Consider the following 19,499-nt stretch of genomic DNA (forward strand, 5'->3'; position numbering starts at 1 on the left):
ATGTCCTGCTGCAGAATAAAGTTGGAATCAGATGTCTCCAAAGGACACTTTGATCAACGATCTGCTGAAGGGCTTAAAAACATGTGTAAGTGTGTAAGTGTGTGTAATGGGGTACCCATGGCTTGAAGCCAGCCCCAGGGGGAGCGGCCCGTTGCTGTAGAGATGTCTGCCCTTTCATCATGGGTACCTCATCAGTAGCCTGGTGACATGACAGTAAGGATTAACACATCTCACACAACCAGTCAATCCATGTAAATATATATGTGGGAGTCTCTTTACACGAAGTCCATAGTTATGTTTGGAGTGGAAAACAAACACCTGCGATTACCACCAGCAGTTTCCATTAGTGGCTAGAAACATCTTACGTGTTCTGTCCTTAACATCAAGAAATGACATCAAGTTCTCATATTTCCACCCACTTATCAGGCTTGAATCAACTTTTTAGGAATATAAGAGAAGAATAGCATCAATTTCCTATATTTTTGTTGCTCTCCATTTTTGAGGACCTTTTGAGGATATTCATTTCTAATTAGTTATGCAAGTTTCTCTAAAGCAGAGCCATTATGCATTTGGCCTTTATTGTCCAGCCAAAAATTTAGGCTCTAAACACCATCTGATATGATGTTGGATATCCCTGATATGGTCTGGCCAGGCTCTGGCTGTAAGCACAAAAGCCACTTATCCACTTAAAACATACTCTTCACATCTGATCACATCAGAGTTCAAGAAATACCATTTATCTGCCTGTGCAGCCTAAAGACAGCTGCTTTTGTTAAAACTGAAATACATATCAGTTAAAATAGAATTACTTCCACTGTGACATGACTTTGTGGACAAAATGATCACTCCCACACAAACACAAGGAAAGACGATGAAAGGCCCAATACGACGAGCAGGAAAAACAAAGAAACAAAACAAACAGTCAAACTAAGAGATGAGGTTAATCAGTGTACAAGGACATGTTTGATACTCTGAAAGCAGATGACTCGGTCATCCAAAGTGTTCAAAATGGGTGGGGGGAGTTGTCTAATATGCGTTCTCTTCTCACCGTGACTTTGAAGGGACTGCGTGGGATGTTTTCCCCTCCAAAGCGGACGTAGATGACGTAGTTCCCAGGAGCTGGCGCAGTGTAGAAGATGTCAAAGGTGCCATCTTCATTCTCCAGCACCTCAGCCTCCACCTCTGTGCCATCGGGCTGAACCACCACACAGCTCACTTTCCCTTTACCAGCACCCTTTGCATTCACTACCAGACCCAGCTCCTCACCAATGGCCACAGTGGGACCCACGCCTGAACCTGGGTGGAGGACACGTTGTGAATTAATCAGACTGCTAAAAATAAATGAGATTCCTTCTGTCAGACTCTGATCACATACCGCTCACGGTGCACTTGCTGGCATCACCAGTTGCTGTAGCACGGACTCTGTAAGGTGATGCTGGGATGTCATCGCCACCATATTTTATAACGATGGTGTACCGGCCAGCACGGTCAGGGACGTATGATACCCGGTATGTACCATCACCGTTGTCATGGATCGTGGGCTGCTTAGGTTTACCATCCTGGTCCTGAAGAGGAAGGAAGTGGAAGAGGAACAATCAGTGTGGGGTCTACTTTAATGTGTGTATGCTTATGTGTGTGTGATACTGACCGTGATGAGCACGCTCAGTTGGCCTTGGCCAGCATCTTTAGCGTCGATATTGAACTCAACGGGGAAGCTGGCGGGGACGCCGCTGGTCAGCCCGGGGCCGCTGGCTCGTACTTTGCTGGCATCATGAGTGGGCAGAACCCGAAACTTGAAGGGACTGAAAGATCAGAGACAGTACAGACTGATCAACAATGGTATGAACCACAACAGCAAGCAGATATCAAGGGGACAAAAATTACCAGTGATAGAGTAATACAGTGTTCACCTCTGGCTGTTAGAGTGAATCGACTCAAAAAGGTCTGCTTTGCATGCATTTTTATCTGGTTAATCAGTCAATGTAGTTTCATATAATCTTAAATTTAGCTAAAGTTCATCATTTGAAGTGTCAGCAGTTCAATTAAAACAAACCAGAACAAATCAAATGTATACATTTTCACAAAAGTTGCCCGACTCCTTCTGTTGCTGTACTGCTACAGCTGTGTACCTGTGTGGGACGTCCTCCTTAGCATATTTTACAGCCACCGAGTACGGTCCCTCCACAGACGGCGTGTAGGACACTGTGTGAGTCCCGTCTCCGTTATCAGTCAATTCCACAGGCTCTGCAATGCCTTTGGGAGCAGTGACTGCCACAGCCAGGGGCGCCACGCCGGCCTTCCTGCAGTCCACTGTGAAGGATTGCGGGATATTGGCCCTGACTCCTGACGCCACTCCAGGACCAGAAACCTTGACCTTACTAGAGTCCACCACATCCTTAACTGGGACCTTAAATGGACTCCCTAAGTACAAAAAAATTAATTTGGTGTAAACACAGCAAGCAAGACTCATAGTTGAAAGATTTGAAACTCTTTGCAATAATTTAGAAATTATGTTATTACACAACATGTCCAGCAGAGTGTGCTGTTTGACACTTTAATGTTTGCAGCACATGCAACAGACATGTAGACAGATGTGCAGAGTGAAGCTACCTCTTAATAAATGCTAATAAAATGCACTCCTAGATACTGGATAACTGTCTGACAACATGTCTGTGAATCACTCCACGAATGCAAAGTTACAGAGATAACAGTGCTGCAGTATCTGCTGAATGACTCTGCAGAAACAAAGTCATTGCATAAAAGTTGTCAAACAAAAAAACATGAGAACTTTTCAGACCACAGTCGAAGAAACTGTGATATCTTTAAAACATTAAGCCAAAACTCTCAACATGTCTTCAAACAACCAATAACAGCATTTTTGTAATGTCAACTAAACATTAACTGCACCTTTTATCATGAGCATCTGTTTATAGGTACAAATGAGAAAAAAGGCAACAAAGTGTTATTAAAGTGACATTAAAGATCTTTAAGAGATGAACACATGTGAAACAGCTTAGTGAAGCTGTGCTAAATTAGTTTATTCCTGTTTTTCATGTTGACAAGAACCATTCCTCTTCATATTTTTTCCCCTTCTCACATTACCAGAATTAAGTCGGATTAAATTCTTCTCTCTCTTTCTGTTGTCAACAAATCTCAGAAAACTGACCCAAACCATCTGGATCTAGTTCCTGTTTATCTATGCCACAGAGCTCCACTGTGGTCCAGAAATACTGATCTTTCCACCGTTTATTTTAACCAACTCACACACAAAAGACTAAAGTATCAAATGTGATTAACTTTGTTCAAACAAATGAAAATTGTCTCAAACAAATGAAATGCCTTCTCCATCCATCTCCCTTTCACTCCTTATCCAACTTTGAGTTGCAAGGGCAGCAGTCTAAGCTAAAGGCCTCAAGATGAAATACGCTCAAAGAAAGTTGTTTTATAAACTACAAGGGTTGTTAAACTCAAACTCTTCAGGATGCTGAGGTGTTCCCTAAACTAGCTCAGAGAAATAATCTTTCCAGCGTGTTCTGTGTCCAGGTTGGACATGCCTGAAACACCTCACACTGATGCAGAGCAAAACCTGGTTTACTCTGAACTGTTTCTGAATGCTTGTCTTTCCATTTTTAAAAGGTAGGGTTTTTCCTGCACGCTTTACAGGTTTAACCATCTCCTGTGCTACAGCTTATTATGCTAGTAAGGGAACCAAAATAATAATAATAAAAAAAAAGAGGGATCATCTCACCAGGGATGTGTTCTCCTCCATAGGTGATGTTGATGTCGTAGTTTCCTGGTGTGAAGGGAATGTACTCCACACTGCAGCTGCCATCTTTGTTGTCTGTGCAAGACATCTTAGACTCTGATGGACCCTCCACAGTGATGCCAAGGCCACCAATACCTGCCCCTCTGAAGGAACACATCCAAATTATTTGTACTTTAATTATCTACCAACAGCTGTCAAATTGTTCAAATGTATGCAGATGATACAGCATGATTTACATGATTTGATTGCCAATTCTGTCATTTACGCACAAATGTTTTCCCCTCTTTTTGATTAAGGATGTTTACCTTTTGTTTGTATTAGCTTTAAAAAAGAAAAAGAAAAAAAAGACTGAAACAAAAAGGCATCATGCCTCGTCACACATGGTGCATTTAAAAATATAACCAAAGAGTCTTAAATTAAATATTCCTTGTAAAAGTGTAGTTTCAGTTTTCTGTCAGTTAACTATAATCTTTACTGACTCATACAATTATCTACTTTATTGCTCCTTATTTATAAGGATATACATGTATACTTTATTGCCCAGCAGTACCTGGTGAAGATGTTGAAGTTGTTGGGCTGGTCAGTCAGGCCTTGTTCCAGCCCGGGGCCAGTAGCCACCACCCTGCTCGGGTCACATCCCTCTGACACAGAAACCTTGAATGGGCTATTGGGAACTGGAGTGTCATCATACAGAACCTGGACGCTGTGGACACCTAAAATAAACAAAGATTGACACAAATGAAACTGACTTCACAACAAAAAGGTTTTATGTTGAGCAGTTCAGTTCTGACTGGATGCGTTACCATTTTCAAAAGGAGTGTACTCGACACTGTAGGTGCCATCGGCCTTGTCTGTAACCACACAGTCTGTCAGAGCTCCAGACGGGTTCTTGACCGCCGCCTTTATGTGGTCTCCACCTCGCCGGGTCAGAGAATGAGCATCAACTGTGAACTCTGTGGTGGCTTCTCTGAAAACAGCTGGAGGGAGGGAAACAGAGGAAGGCGTGTTTTAAGCAGAACTCTGGTAATGATCAAAAAACCCCTTGTGCCCAGTCAAACTTACTCAGGCTGTCAAGTCATCTCTACCTTTCTACTTATGAAGGAGTTTTATCAAGTTGGAAATTACCCCGATATCACAAAGGGATTTAAAAACTATACTACATAAAATACCCACAGTCCCTCAACACAAAATTCTTCAATTCACAAAAAATGAAGAGAAGCATTGAATATTAACACTTCAAAGTTCAGCACAATAGTGGAGTCTCTCAATTAAACCCAGTCTGACATAAGCCATTTTATCTCCTCCCCCCTGTAAGGCCACCCTATTTAAAAACAGTTTTGTGATTGGTTGCCCCTCAATTAAACATAAGCAGGTGGGTGGAGCTTATGTACTCTCAGCCATGTGCTTGGGATGATCATATTAGGTTCATTAACCACTGTAGCGAATGCTATTAAGTTGTATAATTCACTTTCTATAACTTCTAACTTGTATAATATTCAACTGTGCAGGCTAATGCAAAGCAAAAGAAACCAAACAGGAAAAAAATAAACAGTACTGCTCAACTTGAATGCCACTCATTTAAATTATTCTTCCCAAACTGGATTTGTATCAAACTAAATATATACTGTACCTTGTCCCTCCACTCCAGGTCCAAACACTTTGACTTTGGAGGTGTCCACAGCAGGGTCCGCCATCACCTTAGCAGGGAAACCAGGGACGGTCTTTCCTCCATACTTCAGCAGCAGGGTGTACATGCCAGAAGTCAGAGGGATGTAGGTCACCGTGTAGGTCCCGTCTTTGTTATCCACAATCTCAGTCTTCGCTTTTGCACCTGGAATATGAAATTAGAATTTGTGCTACATGGAGAACAACCAAAATTTTTGCTTTAAACAGAAAACCTGGAGTTTAACATACAAAATCTCACCAATGAACATGTGTCTGTTGACAAAGCCAAACGACAGCTTTCCAGCCATATTTCATGATATTAATAAGTAACCTCTACACTTACCCCCTGGTAAGGCATGTTAAAGAAGCAAAGGGGACGAAATGGACACTTTCTTCACTTGAAATAACTGATCATCAAGTATTCTTTTAAGTCTCTGCATCCAATTTTCATAAACAGTGAATAATGGCTGGCTCTGCCTTTATTTGAATACAACTTTTTAAATGTGCTTTTGAACATGTATAACTTTTCTATGACTGAATTAAATAGTTTCGGTGTTACCTGAGCCCAGGCCTGAACCAGTAGGGCTGCTTGGGGGTGAATCTAGCGCAGCCTCCAGGCTGAGTTCACCCGGTCCAGCTTGAGAGCAGTCCACATTTACAACACTGGTTTCCCCAACCTGAAGAGACAGTAACATGGATCAGACTTTATGACTTTCAGGACAGGAGAGTATTTTAAAGGATGAGTCAGACTCTAAAGCAGACACAGGACAGGACGAGATTAAGGAACTTAAAGAGCAGCACAACTTTCGAACAATGAAAAACTGAACTTGTGCCCATTGCATGAATAAATTCTGAGGAACTTTAAAATTTCTTCCTGGCTGCATTTCAGCAGAGTCCACCACATACATATTGGCTGACCGGGTGTCTCAGTTCATGTGGGACACCCTTTTTCATTCCCTAGTTAGTCACACATTTTGACTGGCACTACTTTTCAGAAGTCACCACTTCACACACACCTTCCCTAAACAGAGGAATGAATCCACTGGCTGTAAGAAAAGCAGGAAAGGCTGCCATCATGGATCAAGTGCAGGTCAATTCGTCACATTTCTTGCTGCTTATAACACACCCAATGGAGGAAATTACACCATACAGTCAAAAGCTATGAAGATTTTTGTGCAATATGACGGAAACTCCCACTAAGACTGGAAAATGCTGCTACAACAAAGACTGGAACATATTACTGGGTGAAGTGGGGAGGAGGAGGTGGTTCTGCATCGCTACTGAAACCCAGAGATCACCACATAAAAGACCAGCTAACTTTAGTCAACAAATTTAAGATTAACGAGCCAAAATTCTGAGCTGCAGAGAAATTCAGAAGCAGTGTTGTAGCAGCATATTTGTTGCACTCATCAAGATTTGACTCCCCCTGCAGACTCTCACCTTGGCTCTCTTCAGGCCCGATCCTGAGGCAACCACCTTGGAGGGGTCAAAGGGCATCTGGATGTCAGCTCTGAATGGCGAACCGGGGATGTGGACATTCTCAAACAGGATGTTAACCAGGTAGTCTCCAGGCTCGGTGGGCAGGTAGGAGACTGAGCAGGTCCCATCGCCGTTATCTGAACATTCGATCTTGGCCTCGGTCGGCCCCTCCACCGTCAGCCCCAGACCTCCAGTGCCGGCACCTTTGGTGTCGATTGTGAACTCAGCCGGGTTCCCCACTAAGCCTCCCTTCAGCCCAGGACCGAAGGCTTTCACCTAGAACAAGATGTAACGCATTATTAATGATACAGGTGTCTAACATGTTAAAACAGACCAAGTAAAATTGTCAAGGTACAGAACACAAACTGATATTACCTTGCTGGGGTCTGGAGGCAGGTGGGCCTCCACAGGAAAGGGGCTTCCGGGAATGGGGTGTCCATCGTAGGACACGTTAACAGCATACACCCCCTCCTCTGTGGGGGTGTAACGGACCAAACTGACATCTGCTTTACCGGGCTGAGGCTCAACTTTACAAGGTACTGCCTGCTGACTGGGACTCAGCTAACACCACATACGCAGAAAGGAAACAACAATCAGATTTTCCAGAATTTAACATTTTTGGAAAAAGTATTTTCCTTATCCAACCTTAATAAAAAGACTGAATCTTACTAACAGTTATATTTTTCACACTATATGAGGTTTCTCTGACACTCACCAGTTCTACCACCAGGTGACCTTGACCTCCGGCACCCTTTGTGTCCACCATGAACTGCTGCTCCTGGTTGACCTCCACTCCTGAAAGACATTAGTCACTTACAAGTGGCTGCCTCCTGAAGTACCTAGAAACTTTCTGTTAACACTAAAACTGATGACTGATAGAATAAACGGGAGCACAACATCCAGATCACTCTTGTACAATTTCTATTGACTATCACTGTACCTTTAATTACAGTCAAACATTTGTACAATCCTTAAATTTGATTTCAACTCCGATGAAAAATACTCATCAACTCTCATTAGACTCTGGAAGCAAAAACAAAAGAAAAACAAAAAACAAAACAAAACGACTCATGTACCAGAAATGGGAAGGAACCATCCCGAAGTTCCTTGCATGTTAAAAAAAGAAAAGAAAAAAAAAAAGAACCAACAGCAAATCTGCAGATATTCTTTTTTGCAGAAACATAAGCAGTCATTTTTTATGCTTTACTGCTTGTGTCAGAAAAACAAAATCTTATTTATTTATTTTAGATATAACTTGTGTTCTTTCTTTGCTAGAAAACCTTTCTAAACAGTTGAGGAAGAGGAAGTCAGCTTACTTCCATCCATGTTATCCACAGTGACTTTGCTGAGGTCCAGTGGTGCAGCAACTCCAACTGTGAAGGGGCTCTTGGCAATGGGGTCGCCTCCAAACTTCACCACGATTGTCATCTCCCCCTGCAAAGAAACTGATCATTTACTCTGGAACAAACACTAAAAGCACTGTGTTCATTTACCATCACGACTCTGGACAGTTTGCAAGATCTGTGACACTGACATGACGAACTTTAAGTGTGTACCCAAACAGAACTGCACCACAGTTTTGCAAAAATATAAAAAGCACTCAAAATAATCTTGCCAGCAATACACCCGTCAACTTTGAAGTGGATCAAGGTGTGTATCTGATGTACCTGTTGTGCAGGTGTGTACTTGACAGTCTGAGAGTAGTCGTAGTTATCGATGATGTCAAAGTCTTTCACGGGAGAGGAGAAGGTAACATCTAGCGGTGCTTTACCTGCTCCTTTAGTCAACACGGTGAAATGAGTCGGTTTTCCGCTCTCCACACCTGGACAGAATAAGAGAAGGGGTTATCTTGTAATCCTGCTCTCTGTATACTGTCACAGTGCAGTCTCGCCTACAAATAGTAGATCATATAAAGGACTAACCTTTGATTCAAATGACTGGGCTCAATGACAGATTTTTGTGTAAGACCTATTCTAATAAATTTAATGTCCCATTAAATCCACTCTCACCAGTGCGAGCCAGTCCAGGACCTTCTGCTTTGACCTTTGATGCATCATGTGAAGGATCGACTTTGACACTGAAGGGGCTCTGAGGAACTTCCTGTGTGAAGTAACCAGAATAAAATCACAGTAAGCACTTTTTTCTTAAAAGTGGACCCCTCAAATGTTTGGTGCCTTTAATGGGAAAAGTTTAATGGAATTAATGGCAAAATTATGACCCTGAAGAAAATATGAGCACAAGTGGGTTTAAGTTTGTGTTCGAGGTGCTCGCAGGAGTATAACCCTGTGAGGTTGAAACCTCCACTTTTCAACCTCACAGGGAGGTTGAAACAAAACCCTTTTTCAGTTTTGTTTCAATGCGTTACTTTTTTGATCAACTAACTACTTTACTAAAAAAAATTTAAAAAAAAAATCTATATCCACAAATCACCTTCTATAGCATAGCTTATGGAGCAAAAAGAGAAAAGCCCAAAAGTTAAACACATTTATTCTCATGGCACGTCATATTTAACGCAGAAAAATCGATGCATTTCTTCATACAAGCCTTAAATCATGAGGTCAAACAGATTTTAAGAGACACTCGCTCTTTTCTATGTTGTGTTTCACCAACATCAGACTTCTCCCGTAGAAAAAAGTGAGCTATTTCACTAGTGATATACAAGTAGGAATCAGAGCGGGTGTAGCAACTTAGAAATGATGAAAACATTAAAATAGAAAGATGTCTTTTTGGCACTCATTAATTCATCAAATCTGACTTGAAGCTGACTTAAAATACTAGGGGAAAAAAACTAGTATTTTATCAATTGATAGAAATTATCTGTACTTTGCAGGCAGTTTATGGAGTAAATCATACTCTGCATTCCACACTTATCTAAATGTGATCACTTCTGACTCCAGACTGTCGACAGCGAGCACTCAGACCAGAGGGCGATCCTTTCAGGAGTGTGTTTGTACCTTGTCAGTGAACAGGACTTTAATGGTGAGTCTTCCAGCAGCAGGAGGGATGTATTTGACTGTGAACGTGTCGTTGGCGTTGGGAATGATATCAAAATCCACATCAGCCTCTTTGTCGCTGATCATGTTGGCGTCACACTTAATCCCAACGCCGACATCACCTGAACAAACACACAGAGTTGACCATAACCATATCGTGAACATAATACAGTTATGACTCAGACTCCAAATAATCTCATTTCTTGGCCGATGATCGTTTCAGTGTATACACCGGCTGCCACAAGGTGGCGCTGCCTGCTTCCGTTTCTGCTCCTCAGTCAATCGTCTCATCTCAGAAACACTTCACACCTCCGGGATGGTGCATTGCCAAAAACTCTAATATAAACAATAAGCCACCTGTGCAGCACAATCGGCACTCCCTGCAGCACAAGACCCGAGCTATCAATCACAGAGGAATTCAGAGTATGAGAGATAAGAAAAGGACAAGAAACCATGTCAGACAACAGAAACTGCCCACCCCTGAAGGGAAACCACTGATAACCTGAAACCACTCCTGAGAAAACCCTCAGAAACCCTTTTTCTTTCTATACAGAGTGTTAGCAGATGACCTTCACAATTCTCTCTTGTCCCAAAGAAAAAGCTCAAATTACCCCACTGCACATACTCTAATGTTTAAGAATTCTAGAAGTAAAATAAAATAAAACACTGATGCATTTTGTGTGTGTGTGTGTGTGTGTGTGTGTGTGTGTGTGTGTGTGTGTGTGTGTGTGTGTGTGTGTGTGTACACACACAGTTTAATATGAGCATCACCCACTGTGGCAAAGTTGTGTTTTTTTTGGTGGGGGGAGAGTTAGCGTGAATTCATAAAAGAAGCGTTTCCTGTCATGAAAATGACATGGAAGAAAAAAAAAAAAATCTACATAAGTGTTACTTTCTCCAGTTTGAACATACCGATACTATAATTTGAAAATAAATAAATTCTAGTAGCATTTGCAAATGATTGTTTTAGCCTTTTAGAGCAGTTTACTTTTTTGCCCCCAGGCTGAATTGAATTTCAACGGCTCTTTGGCACAGAGTTAAAAAAACAACACACATTGTTTGTAACATGTGCATTCACTTTAAAATGAATGTAGCCTTTGAATGATACTATAGTAATACCATACACACCCTCTGGTATGTCATGGCAATGATCTCAAGGCAGAAACATCCCAACAGGAAATTCATCCATCTGACCCTTCCTGAGTAGTAACACAGGATCATGCTTCATCACCCGCATGCACCAGCCTAAACATGCTTCCCACCACATTAAAAGAATATATGCACACTCAAACCTAGACGTGTGCTTTGTCTCTATTCATTAATGCAGTGACAAATACTAGTCGTCCTCAGACTTGTTTCCAGTTGATTCATTTTAGAATATCCAAATCTGAAGTCTGGTGTTGAACTGGCATATTGGTATCAAAACTATACGGTTGTGATACTTTGTTAGCTTTTAATAAACTGCGCCGCTTGGACTGACACTGAAACAGAACACACCTTGTTTATCTGTGTTTAGCACACTCCTAACACTCAAACCCCAAAGTTTGTGAAAGAAATTGACCAAATACAAAGCATAAAATTACAAATTACAAATTATTATCTTGGTTAATGCCCACATCAGGCATATCCACTCTCTGTGACACCACAGAAGTACAAGTGGATCCACCACTGCTTAAGGTTATATATGTTAATGTCCCAACCAAGGAAAAGCACACCCCCTTTGAGCAAATTCTTTTGAAGTGTCATAAAATAGTCAGGATTTCCTGTCTAAATAATTCTTAGTGTGTTCAAGTTACCATCTCCAGCTCCTGAACAGTCCACAGTGAAGTGTGTGGGCTCGTTGGCCTTCAGTCCACTCCTCTCCACTCCGGGACCAAACACCTTCACCATGTTGGGGTGGCTGCCTTTACCCACATTCACCTATGGGCACCGACAGGAAGTGACATCACTTAGTTCAATCTCCTTAAGGATGAGAGGCAGTTAAATTTTGTAAAAAAAAAAAAATAAATAAATAAATAAAAAAATAAAAAAAATAAAATTAAGAAAACAATGAATGCTATAATACGTAAGAGAACCACAAGGCTCCAAACTAGATGCACAGCTTTTTATTTTTTTTTATTTATTCTTAGCATATTTACTGCAACACATTTCAACATCACATTTATTAATGCTGGCTTCACACAGCTATAACTTAAGAGGAAAGCAGGTGAGGAGGATTCAGTGTTCCCAAAAAGGCTCTGAAAGGTGTAGCAATAAACCAGACTGGTGGCATTAAACAGTGAATTCTCTACAGGCAGATCACATCTACAGTGTACACAGTTGTGCAATTTTACTCTAAAACAGTAAAGAGCATTTCTAATAAAACTGAAAAACTGATAATAAAAAGTGAAACACAGTAAAGTGCAGGTTAACAACTTCACAGGTGCAGAAAACTAACTGCTGGGACTTCAATATGAATTTATGGCATTTAAAAAAAAAAAAAAAAGGGGAAAGTCCAACTAATTAATAGCACTAAATTTACTTCGTGATGATCAACTTGATTCCATATGAAACTCTAGTGTCTTGATGCGATATTAATATTTTCCCACCATCATAAAAACATTTGTTTCTAAAAATATAACAGTCTTAAATGTCCTTTGTGCCATTTAGATAACATTTCCAGTACAAGACTGTACAATAATTATTCCACATCACAGCTACACACAGTTACTGGGTCCGATTCAGGATTCTGACTTTTTGTTTTGCCTGGTCTTTGGTCACTTCTTCCCTTTCCCTGCATTTGCATGTAGCATTTAGATTTCGTTGTACTTTGTTTTGCTTTAAACAAGAAATCAGTGAATGAGTGAAAGAAAGAAAAACTGAATGAGCAAAGTCTAAGAAAAAGAAATGAACCAAACACAGAACAACATTTAAATGAAGTGTTAATTTATTTTGAAATCAACTTCCACTTGTGGCAATTAAAGTGTTTAAGTGCTTTGTTGTTTTAGTACAGATTGAAATTAAAGTTGGTTTCAGCAAACACGTTAGTTACAGATTTACTGGCAATATTTTAAAACAAAAATGCAAACACAGAAATCTCAAATGAGGCGCTAACGGAGGGGGAAAAAAAAATTCTGCAAACTTCTTAAAGCTTTTGATTTAAAGGATTTTAAGTCACTACAGATGTTTAAAAAGGAAATCTACTCATTCTATATAATAAAAGTAGAAATCAGTGCAATGAGTGCAAACAGTTTCTGCAACTTGTGTTTAAGCTGATGAGTGCTCTTTTCAGACTTGTTTTTAAAGCCCAACCCAAGCAGACTGTCAAAGGGTGTAGAGGTTGATTTATTCTGCAACTACTCCCGAGGATTAGTCACAAAAGAAGCCGGGAGATAAACGATACGCACTCTCACACACAGCAGGCAGCGGTAAACCATTCAGCTTAGGGAGCGACAGACACCACGTCCACTCACTAGTGGGTAAATCAGCAGCTCTTTTTATGCTGTCTAACATAGTGTGGACTTTATGTCGCAGTAAACACTGGAATCATAAACTGCTTTAGTTATCTGAGAGAATTTCTAAAAATAACTGCCCAAATAAGTGCCCAGAGGGATTCAGAGACGGACTTTGCACCTTGGATGCAATGCATGTATGGAAACTGCCTAAGTGAGCTCATTTTGACACAAAAGAATCAACTTTCTGCTTCAGTTTCTGGCTTTTAAACAGATTCTTTACTCCCTCGTCTGTAGCTGACCTCTTTCCCATGCTGGATTCTTTTCCTACACGTTTGATTAAAAAGGTGTCACTGCTGTAGGCTCCCAGCAGTGCTGAGAGCTGGGTGCGTCTGTTTGCATTTTATCCACCCAAAGTATCTTCACTGAAATTCGAGAAAGGCGCAGTCAGTACCAGGAAGCCTGCATGCAAGTTGCTGCAGCTCAGAACAAGCCTGCTGAACAATCAGTGACTAAGACATCCAACAAGGTGTCCATCGGCTGAAGTGATTTATGGACCACCGTGAACACTACAGAAATCAGTCAGGTTGTTACAAAAGCTTCTGAAAGTCTAGTCTAGCCCTAAACACTTTACAGGATAACAGATGTGCAACAAGCTGAATGTCTTTGCCAGCTCTTCATGCAGAATTCATGAAAATCCCAGCAAGGATCTTCATGAATTCCTCAATGACAAACAAATCCAGACCCATCTCAGACTCTGCGGCAGTTTCTCATGGGACTTATGTGTAATGTATGTGGAACTAAACTTGTATCAAAAAGAAGGAGAGAGCCAATAAATGGCTTCAAAACAAAACAGCAGCAACTCAAACAATGATTTCAAAAAGTAAAATAAAAGGTTTACAGTGCAAAAAAAAAAGACTGGTTAGTAAACATGAATGGAAAAAGAAAACCTTTTCACTCTCAGTTTTGCCCTGATACTCAAAATCATGGGTCAATTGCATCTGTGTTCAGAATTTATGTTTGATGTGGATGACTTTCACACGTCAGCAACTTTACACTGAAAGATTGTGTTGATCTCATTAAATACACACATGGAATGAAAAGGTTTTCCCTGAACATGAACACATTTAAACAGGAGGAAAAACAACAAACATGCTGTTAAAATTTCACTTATCTGAACCTCTCTGGCTTTGCAGAATATAAATGTGAACTCTAAAGAATGACAGCATTCTTTAGAGTTCATTATTTTGAGTCTTATAATTTCTGGTAAACTGAGGCTAAATCCAAAATGTCAAAATCCTTTAAACCAGCTACGCCTGAAGGCTTTGACATGTTTATACCAATGGTGGGAGTTGCTAGTGTAGTTACTTTTGCATGATCCCTCCTACGTTTTTAGTTTGTCAAAAATGAAAAGAACACATTTTTATCTTTCAATTTTCCAACAGGAAACCAGTTTTGTGACTAAGACATTAGTATTTTGCTAATCTAATCCGATTAAGGGTTTAAAAAAAGGATCCACCCCCTTGAAGAAGTCTACTTTTAAAGGATAACCAAACATTAGAAATGTAGTTAAATCTTGAGTGCGTGTACTTAAAAAGGCTGAATGTAGTCCTGAAAGCAATGCAATCATGAGGCTGCCGCTCATTTCATGCCCAAAATCAAAATCAAGAAGCAGCCCTCGTTTCTGTGACATCATTAATAATTACAGAAAAGAGTTTTTGTTTTTGTTGTTTTTTCTTTAAATCAAAGCTGGAGCTTTGTCTATAACCCGAAGAATAAAGTTTGGCTCACAAAACTGATATTTATTGGTTTATAGCACCACAGGGGTCATTACATTCTAGACTATTTAGTGAGCGCTGCCTAAAAAGTTTGAGCAAATTCAGTTTAGGATTCTTCTTAAGGGTTATGACCCATAAATCTAGCTGGTTTATATGGTGAGTACTGACATTTTGGAGTTGATGACTGCTTATACGTCAAAGCTGGTTTGTAGCTGGGATCAGAAAGGTTCAGGTGAGTGATTTTCAGGTGGGACTCAAACCCCAAAAAGTGTTACAAAAAAAAAAAAAAAAAAAAAAAAAAAAAATGCATGGACAGTGGTTACAGTGCAGAAGACTGGTTAGTGTCTGGTGGTTACATCATCATTACTAGAGTCTACATAAAACCCCTAATCTTAACTTGTTAAGTGAGAATGTGAAGGACAAACAGCTGTTACAGTGAAAACAGTTCTATGACGGAGTTCATTAGAACAGTGTAAAATACAACATTTGAAACAAAATCAAAAACATTTCAGCTTCTACTAAATTTTTCATCAGACACGGGATATTGATTCCTTCCTCTAACAACCATCTGTTGATGATTGTGATGCTTTACAGATACATGCTGAGAGAAAGGTTTGTTTCCTTGACGAAGAAAACAAACTCACTAACCCAAACTACAGATATCCTCCCACGTCCACTGAACACATTTATGAAGGCATATTGAATACCAGACACTTGAATGTATGACTGTAAATGTAATGAGTAATCTACTGAGTTACAGGCTTATCCATGCATCTCAGTTTACCATTTCTTCATGTGAAGTGTTTAATTCTCTTAATATTTAAAGTTTTTCTTAATTTTTTGTTGTACGATGAACCTCTGTGCACCTAAACTAAGAGGTGTACCTCTCCTCAATAGATGTAGTTATGATAATCAGAGGCTTCTTAGTTTTGCGGCTCTCATCTGTACTTTTTACCTTCAGCTCTGACTGAACAAATTCTACTCTCTCTGTCTTAATTATAGGCTCTGACTGAACAACCTTGATGCTTTCTGTCATGGCAAGATGCTCAGATTTGGCCAGGGAATTATCATTTCCTGTAGTAACGGGGTTCTGTGATTGGCTGCTTACCCTGAAGGGGCTTTTGGGGATGCTGACTCCCGCCCAGGACACGGCCACGGTGTGCTTGAGAGGGGAGGTGGGTGTGTAGGAGCAGCTATACAGTCCATCACCTTTGCTCCTCATCTTGACCTCCACAGGAAGTCCCTCTGCGTCCTGGCAAACAAACAGGAAGTCAGTTAATCAATAGGACAAAGATGAGTACAAAAAATATATATATTTGAATGAATTAAATGGTATCATTTTCTCTTGTTATTATGGGAAATCTTCTGGTTAAAGCTTCTTTAATTGAAGAATGTTATGAAGCCACAGTTCAATCACATGACAGATAACAGCACCAGGAACTAAGCAGGCAGACAAACTTGACAACCACATCAAGCGAAAGCACATTTCATCCATTTGTTCATTCATTCATTTCCTAGCAGTCTATTCAGCAGGGCTAAGCAGACTCCCACCACCATCTTCAGGGTGACACCGAAGCAGTCCCAAAGCAGCAAATCTTCCCTGGGTCTGACCTCAGGGTTTCACACTCAAAACACCACATTGAATTATCAGCTTCAAAAACTGGGTCACCCCATGGCTAAGCAGTTTGAGTGGCAAATGGTCAAAAATGTCTTAAGCATAGCACATTTAACTGCACTCACACACTTTGCATGCAACCTGTGAACTTTGATTTAGTTCAGCTAAAAAAACCTCATAAACCAACATGAACTTCACCATATGATCAAACTATGAGGAACTGGATGCAAAAACGAATTCCACACGTTTATTCCCACAGTCATGTTTGCAGAACACATTTTTAAATGTTTGTAAACTGTCTTAATTAAAAAATATAACTTAAAGGTAAACAAATATTAAGCTAATCTTTGTTTATAATGGTAGGCATTATTGCAAAAAAATATACACACACACACACACACACATACACACACACACACACACACACACACATATATATCCCTAAAAGTTTGGGGCAGGATTTCTGCTTCTGACCTGAGCTGTGATGTTCAGAGGTCCTTTCCCAGCATGCTCAGCGTTCACAGTGAACTCGGCAGGCTGATTGACGACACAGCCGCTCTTCTCAAGCCCCGGCCCGTAAGCCTGGACCTGCAAACGCAAAACAAAAGTCATTCCCCCAACTTTATAAGTCTTCATTGTTCAATTAAAAACACCTGAACACATGTGATCCTGTTTATTCAGAGTCTTACTGACCTTATCTGGGAAGCTAGTGTTGTTATCAGGGATGATGTAGGCCATGAAGGGGCTGTGTTCGATGTCCTCTTCATCACAGGTCACATGGACGGCATACTCGCCGGGTTCTGTTGGCCAGTAACGAACGTCACATGACCCATCATTTTGGTCCTCGCACTCGATTTTGGCCTGTGAAGGTCCCTCGATGGCAAAACCTGAAGACACAGCAGGTTAGATTAAGTTAGAGAGGGTGTAAAGAACTGCAGGTTGGATACATTTAGCTAAGTAGTAACATTTCAGGCTCAAAATTGCAACCAGTACTGCAACATCCATCTTTTATATCTAGCGTATGATTTTTAACCCCTTCACTTGTTTTTAAAGCTCAATCCCCCTTCGGGAGAAGGTTTATGGATGTAGTGAAGGAAATTATGATTGATGAAAAGATTTGATGTCTTCTGCTGGTTCAGCAGCAGCTTCATAAATACAGGTAAACCTGAACAAGGTGTGATCAGACTCACCTAACACTCCCACATCAGTGCCAATGGACTCCACTACAAAGGTGGCAGGTTTACCCACAATGCCTCCTTCCAAACCTGGACCCCAGGCCCTGATCTGCTGAGGCCCCGCCTCCTGACCAACTGTTACTTCAAATGGACTGGAGAGGGAAAAAAGAAATCAGATCACAGTGTGCTGCCGTTTTGGTAATGTCATAACATATGCATAAAAACAGCATGGTATGTGTGTGTGCGTGCATCTAAATACCGCTACACAGTTTGAAATCCCCCAAAAGACTGTCAACAAACAAGCCAACCACAGTGCCCCACAGGACTGAAACCCAACACTGCAGTTAAAGTGTGTGTGCACAGAATCTGCAGTTTATGTCTGTTGCTCTCCAAATAAAACTGCCTGTGCGGATTTACAGTTTTTTCCCCTTTAAATGTTCCACTTTTCCAGTTTTGTCTCTTAGCCTTTTGAAACTTATGCCCACCAATGGCACAAACCATGACTGCCGCAAGTCTGTCTATGCTTACTGGGCCAAAGATGTCACTACAAAAAAAACAAAAAAACAAACAAACAATGTACATCTATATACTTTTGAGCATCAATCTTAAATTAAAGGGCAGGCAGACATCACTTCAGTGGAAAATTCCAAAACTGGGCGTTTTAAACTGAAATAATGAATAGTGAATAAAAAGCACTGCAGTACAGAGGCATTATGTGAAGGCTGAGGTCACCGGACTACCTATGGCTGGGAGTTTTGCCTCTCGGCTCATCCATCTTCTCTACATCTGGACTTGCAGACACTGGTGAGATTCAAGATCAAGAACAGCTATAGTTTATATTCCTTATATAAAGGAGTTTTTTCCCTCTGAGCTTAGTTTAGCGAGCTAATGGTGAGTGCTGGATGAAACAAAACAGAAACCTGTTAAAGGGGTTCTCAAGTCCCCTGCCCCAAAGATGTGAAGGCTGAGGGAAATTTCTGACCTGTTGTGACCTGTGAAGAGGTCTAGATTTTAAGACTGAACCACACACAGAGTTCAGTTTTATCCCTCAGATTCACATACATCTTCTGATATATGTTCTTTGCTTCTCAGAAACCCTCACACCATTACTAATATTCACACAAGGAAAGAGCGGGGAAAAAAGAAAAGAAAAGAAATCTGCTTCACAGAGAGGTGACAAAAAGAAAACGAGGTCTTGAACATGAGGTCTCATGAGGCCCCAGGAGACCCAGTCATTCAGATTACATGAGGTAATGCCGTGAAACACGCAGCATACAGCTCACCTCTTTGGGATGTGCTGACCTCCCCAGGTGATGGAGACTATGTATTTCCCAGGACTGCTGGGGTGATACTCGTAGGAGAACACCCCATCCTGACTGGAGAGCTGCTTCACTGGCTCCTCGATGCCCTCTGAAACCACACACACACACACACACACACACACACAGATAATGTGATATGTCTGCACATCGTGGAAAGGGACAAACCTGTGTGCTGTAATCTGAGGCTATATAAATAAAACCAAGTGAGTAACAAGCTTTTAAATCACAGTTGAAATAGCAATGTGACATTTTGGAAAACAAACATCCAGAAACAT

The 19,499-nt window shown here is 40.8% G+C and overlaps 1 protein-coding gene across 2 annotated transcripts in view; it reads right to left on the reverse strand.

The window, feature by feature from the left end:
• flnbl (filamin B, like) overlaps positions 1-19,499 on the reverse strand; it is a 66,910-nt gene that overhangs the window by 11,379 nt on the left and 36,032 nt on the right. Inside the window, exons 11-33 of one of the 2 annotated variants that reach the window (XM_063473759.1) lie at positions 19,186-19,312; positions 17,918-18,054; positions 17,421-17,614; positions 17,202-17,315; positions 16,221-16,364; positions 11,700-11,823; positions 9,865-10,025; positions 8,920-9,010; positions 8,578-8,732; positions 8,227-8,344; positions 7,626-7,705; positions 7,286-7,471; positions 6,872-7,186; positions 5,991-6,108; positions 5,397-5,597; positions 4,570-4,743; positions 4,317-4,479; positions 3,749-3,909; positions 2,130-2,421; positions 1,649-1,802; positions 1,376-1,565; positions 1,049-1,296; positions 116-199 (exon numbers count right to left, since the gene is read on the reverse strand). In XM_063473759.1, the coding sequence (XP_063329829.1) occupies positions 116-199; positions 1,049-1,296; positions 1,376-1,565; positions 1,649-1,802; positions 2,130-2,421; positions 3,749-3,909; positions 4,317-4,479; positions 4,570-4,743; positions 5,397-5,597; positions 5,991-6,108; positions 6,872-7,186; positions 7,286-7,471; positions 7,626-7,705; positions 8,227-8,344; positions 8,578-8,732; positions 8,920-9,010; positions 9,865-10,025; positions 11,700-11,823; positions 16,221-16,364; positions 17,202-17,315; positions 17,421-17,614; positions 17,918-18,054; positions 19,186-19,312 (3,731 nt within the window). The remainder of the gene's footprint in view (positions 1-115; positions 200-1,048; positions 1,297-1,375; positions 1,566-1,648; positions 1,803-2,129; positions 2,422-3,748; positions 3,910-4,316; positions 4,480-4,569; positions 4,744-5,396; positions 5,598-5,990; positions 6,109-6,871; positions 7,187-7,285; positions 7,472-7,625; positions 7,706-8,226; positions 8,345-8,577; positions 8,733-8,919; positions 9,011-9,864; positions 10,026-11,699; positions 11,824-16,220; positions 16,365-17,201; positions 17,316-17,420; positions 17,615-17,917; positions 18,055-19,185; positions 19,313-19,499) is intronic. The other variant, XM_063473760.1, reaches the window with a different exon arrangement.

Source organism: Pelmatolapia mariae, linkage group LG5, assembly GCF_036321145.2.
Source record: "Pelmatolapia mariae isolate MD_Pm_ZW linkage group LG5, Pm_UMD_F_2, whole genome shotgun sequence".
Taxonomy (NCBI): domain Eukaryota; kingdom Metazoa; phylum Chordata; class Actinopteri; order Cichliformes; family Cichlidae; genus Pelmatolapia; species Pelmatolapia mariae.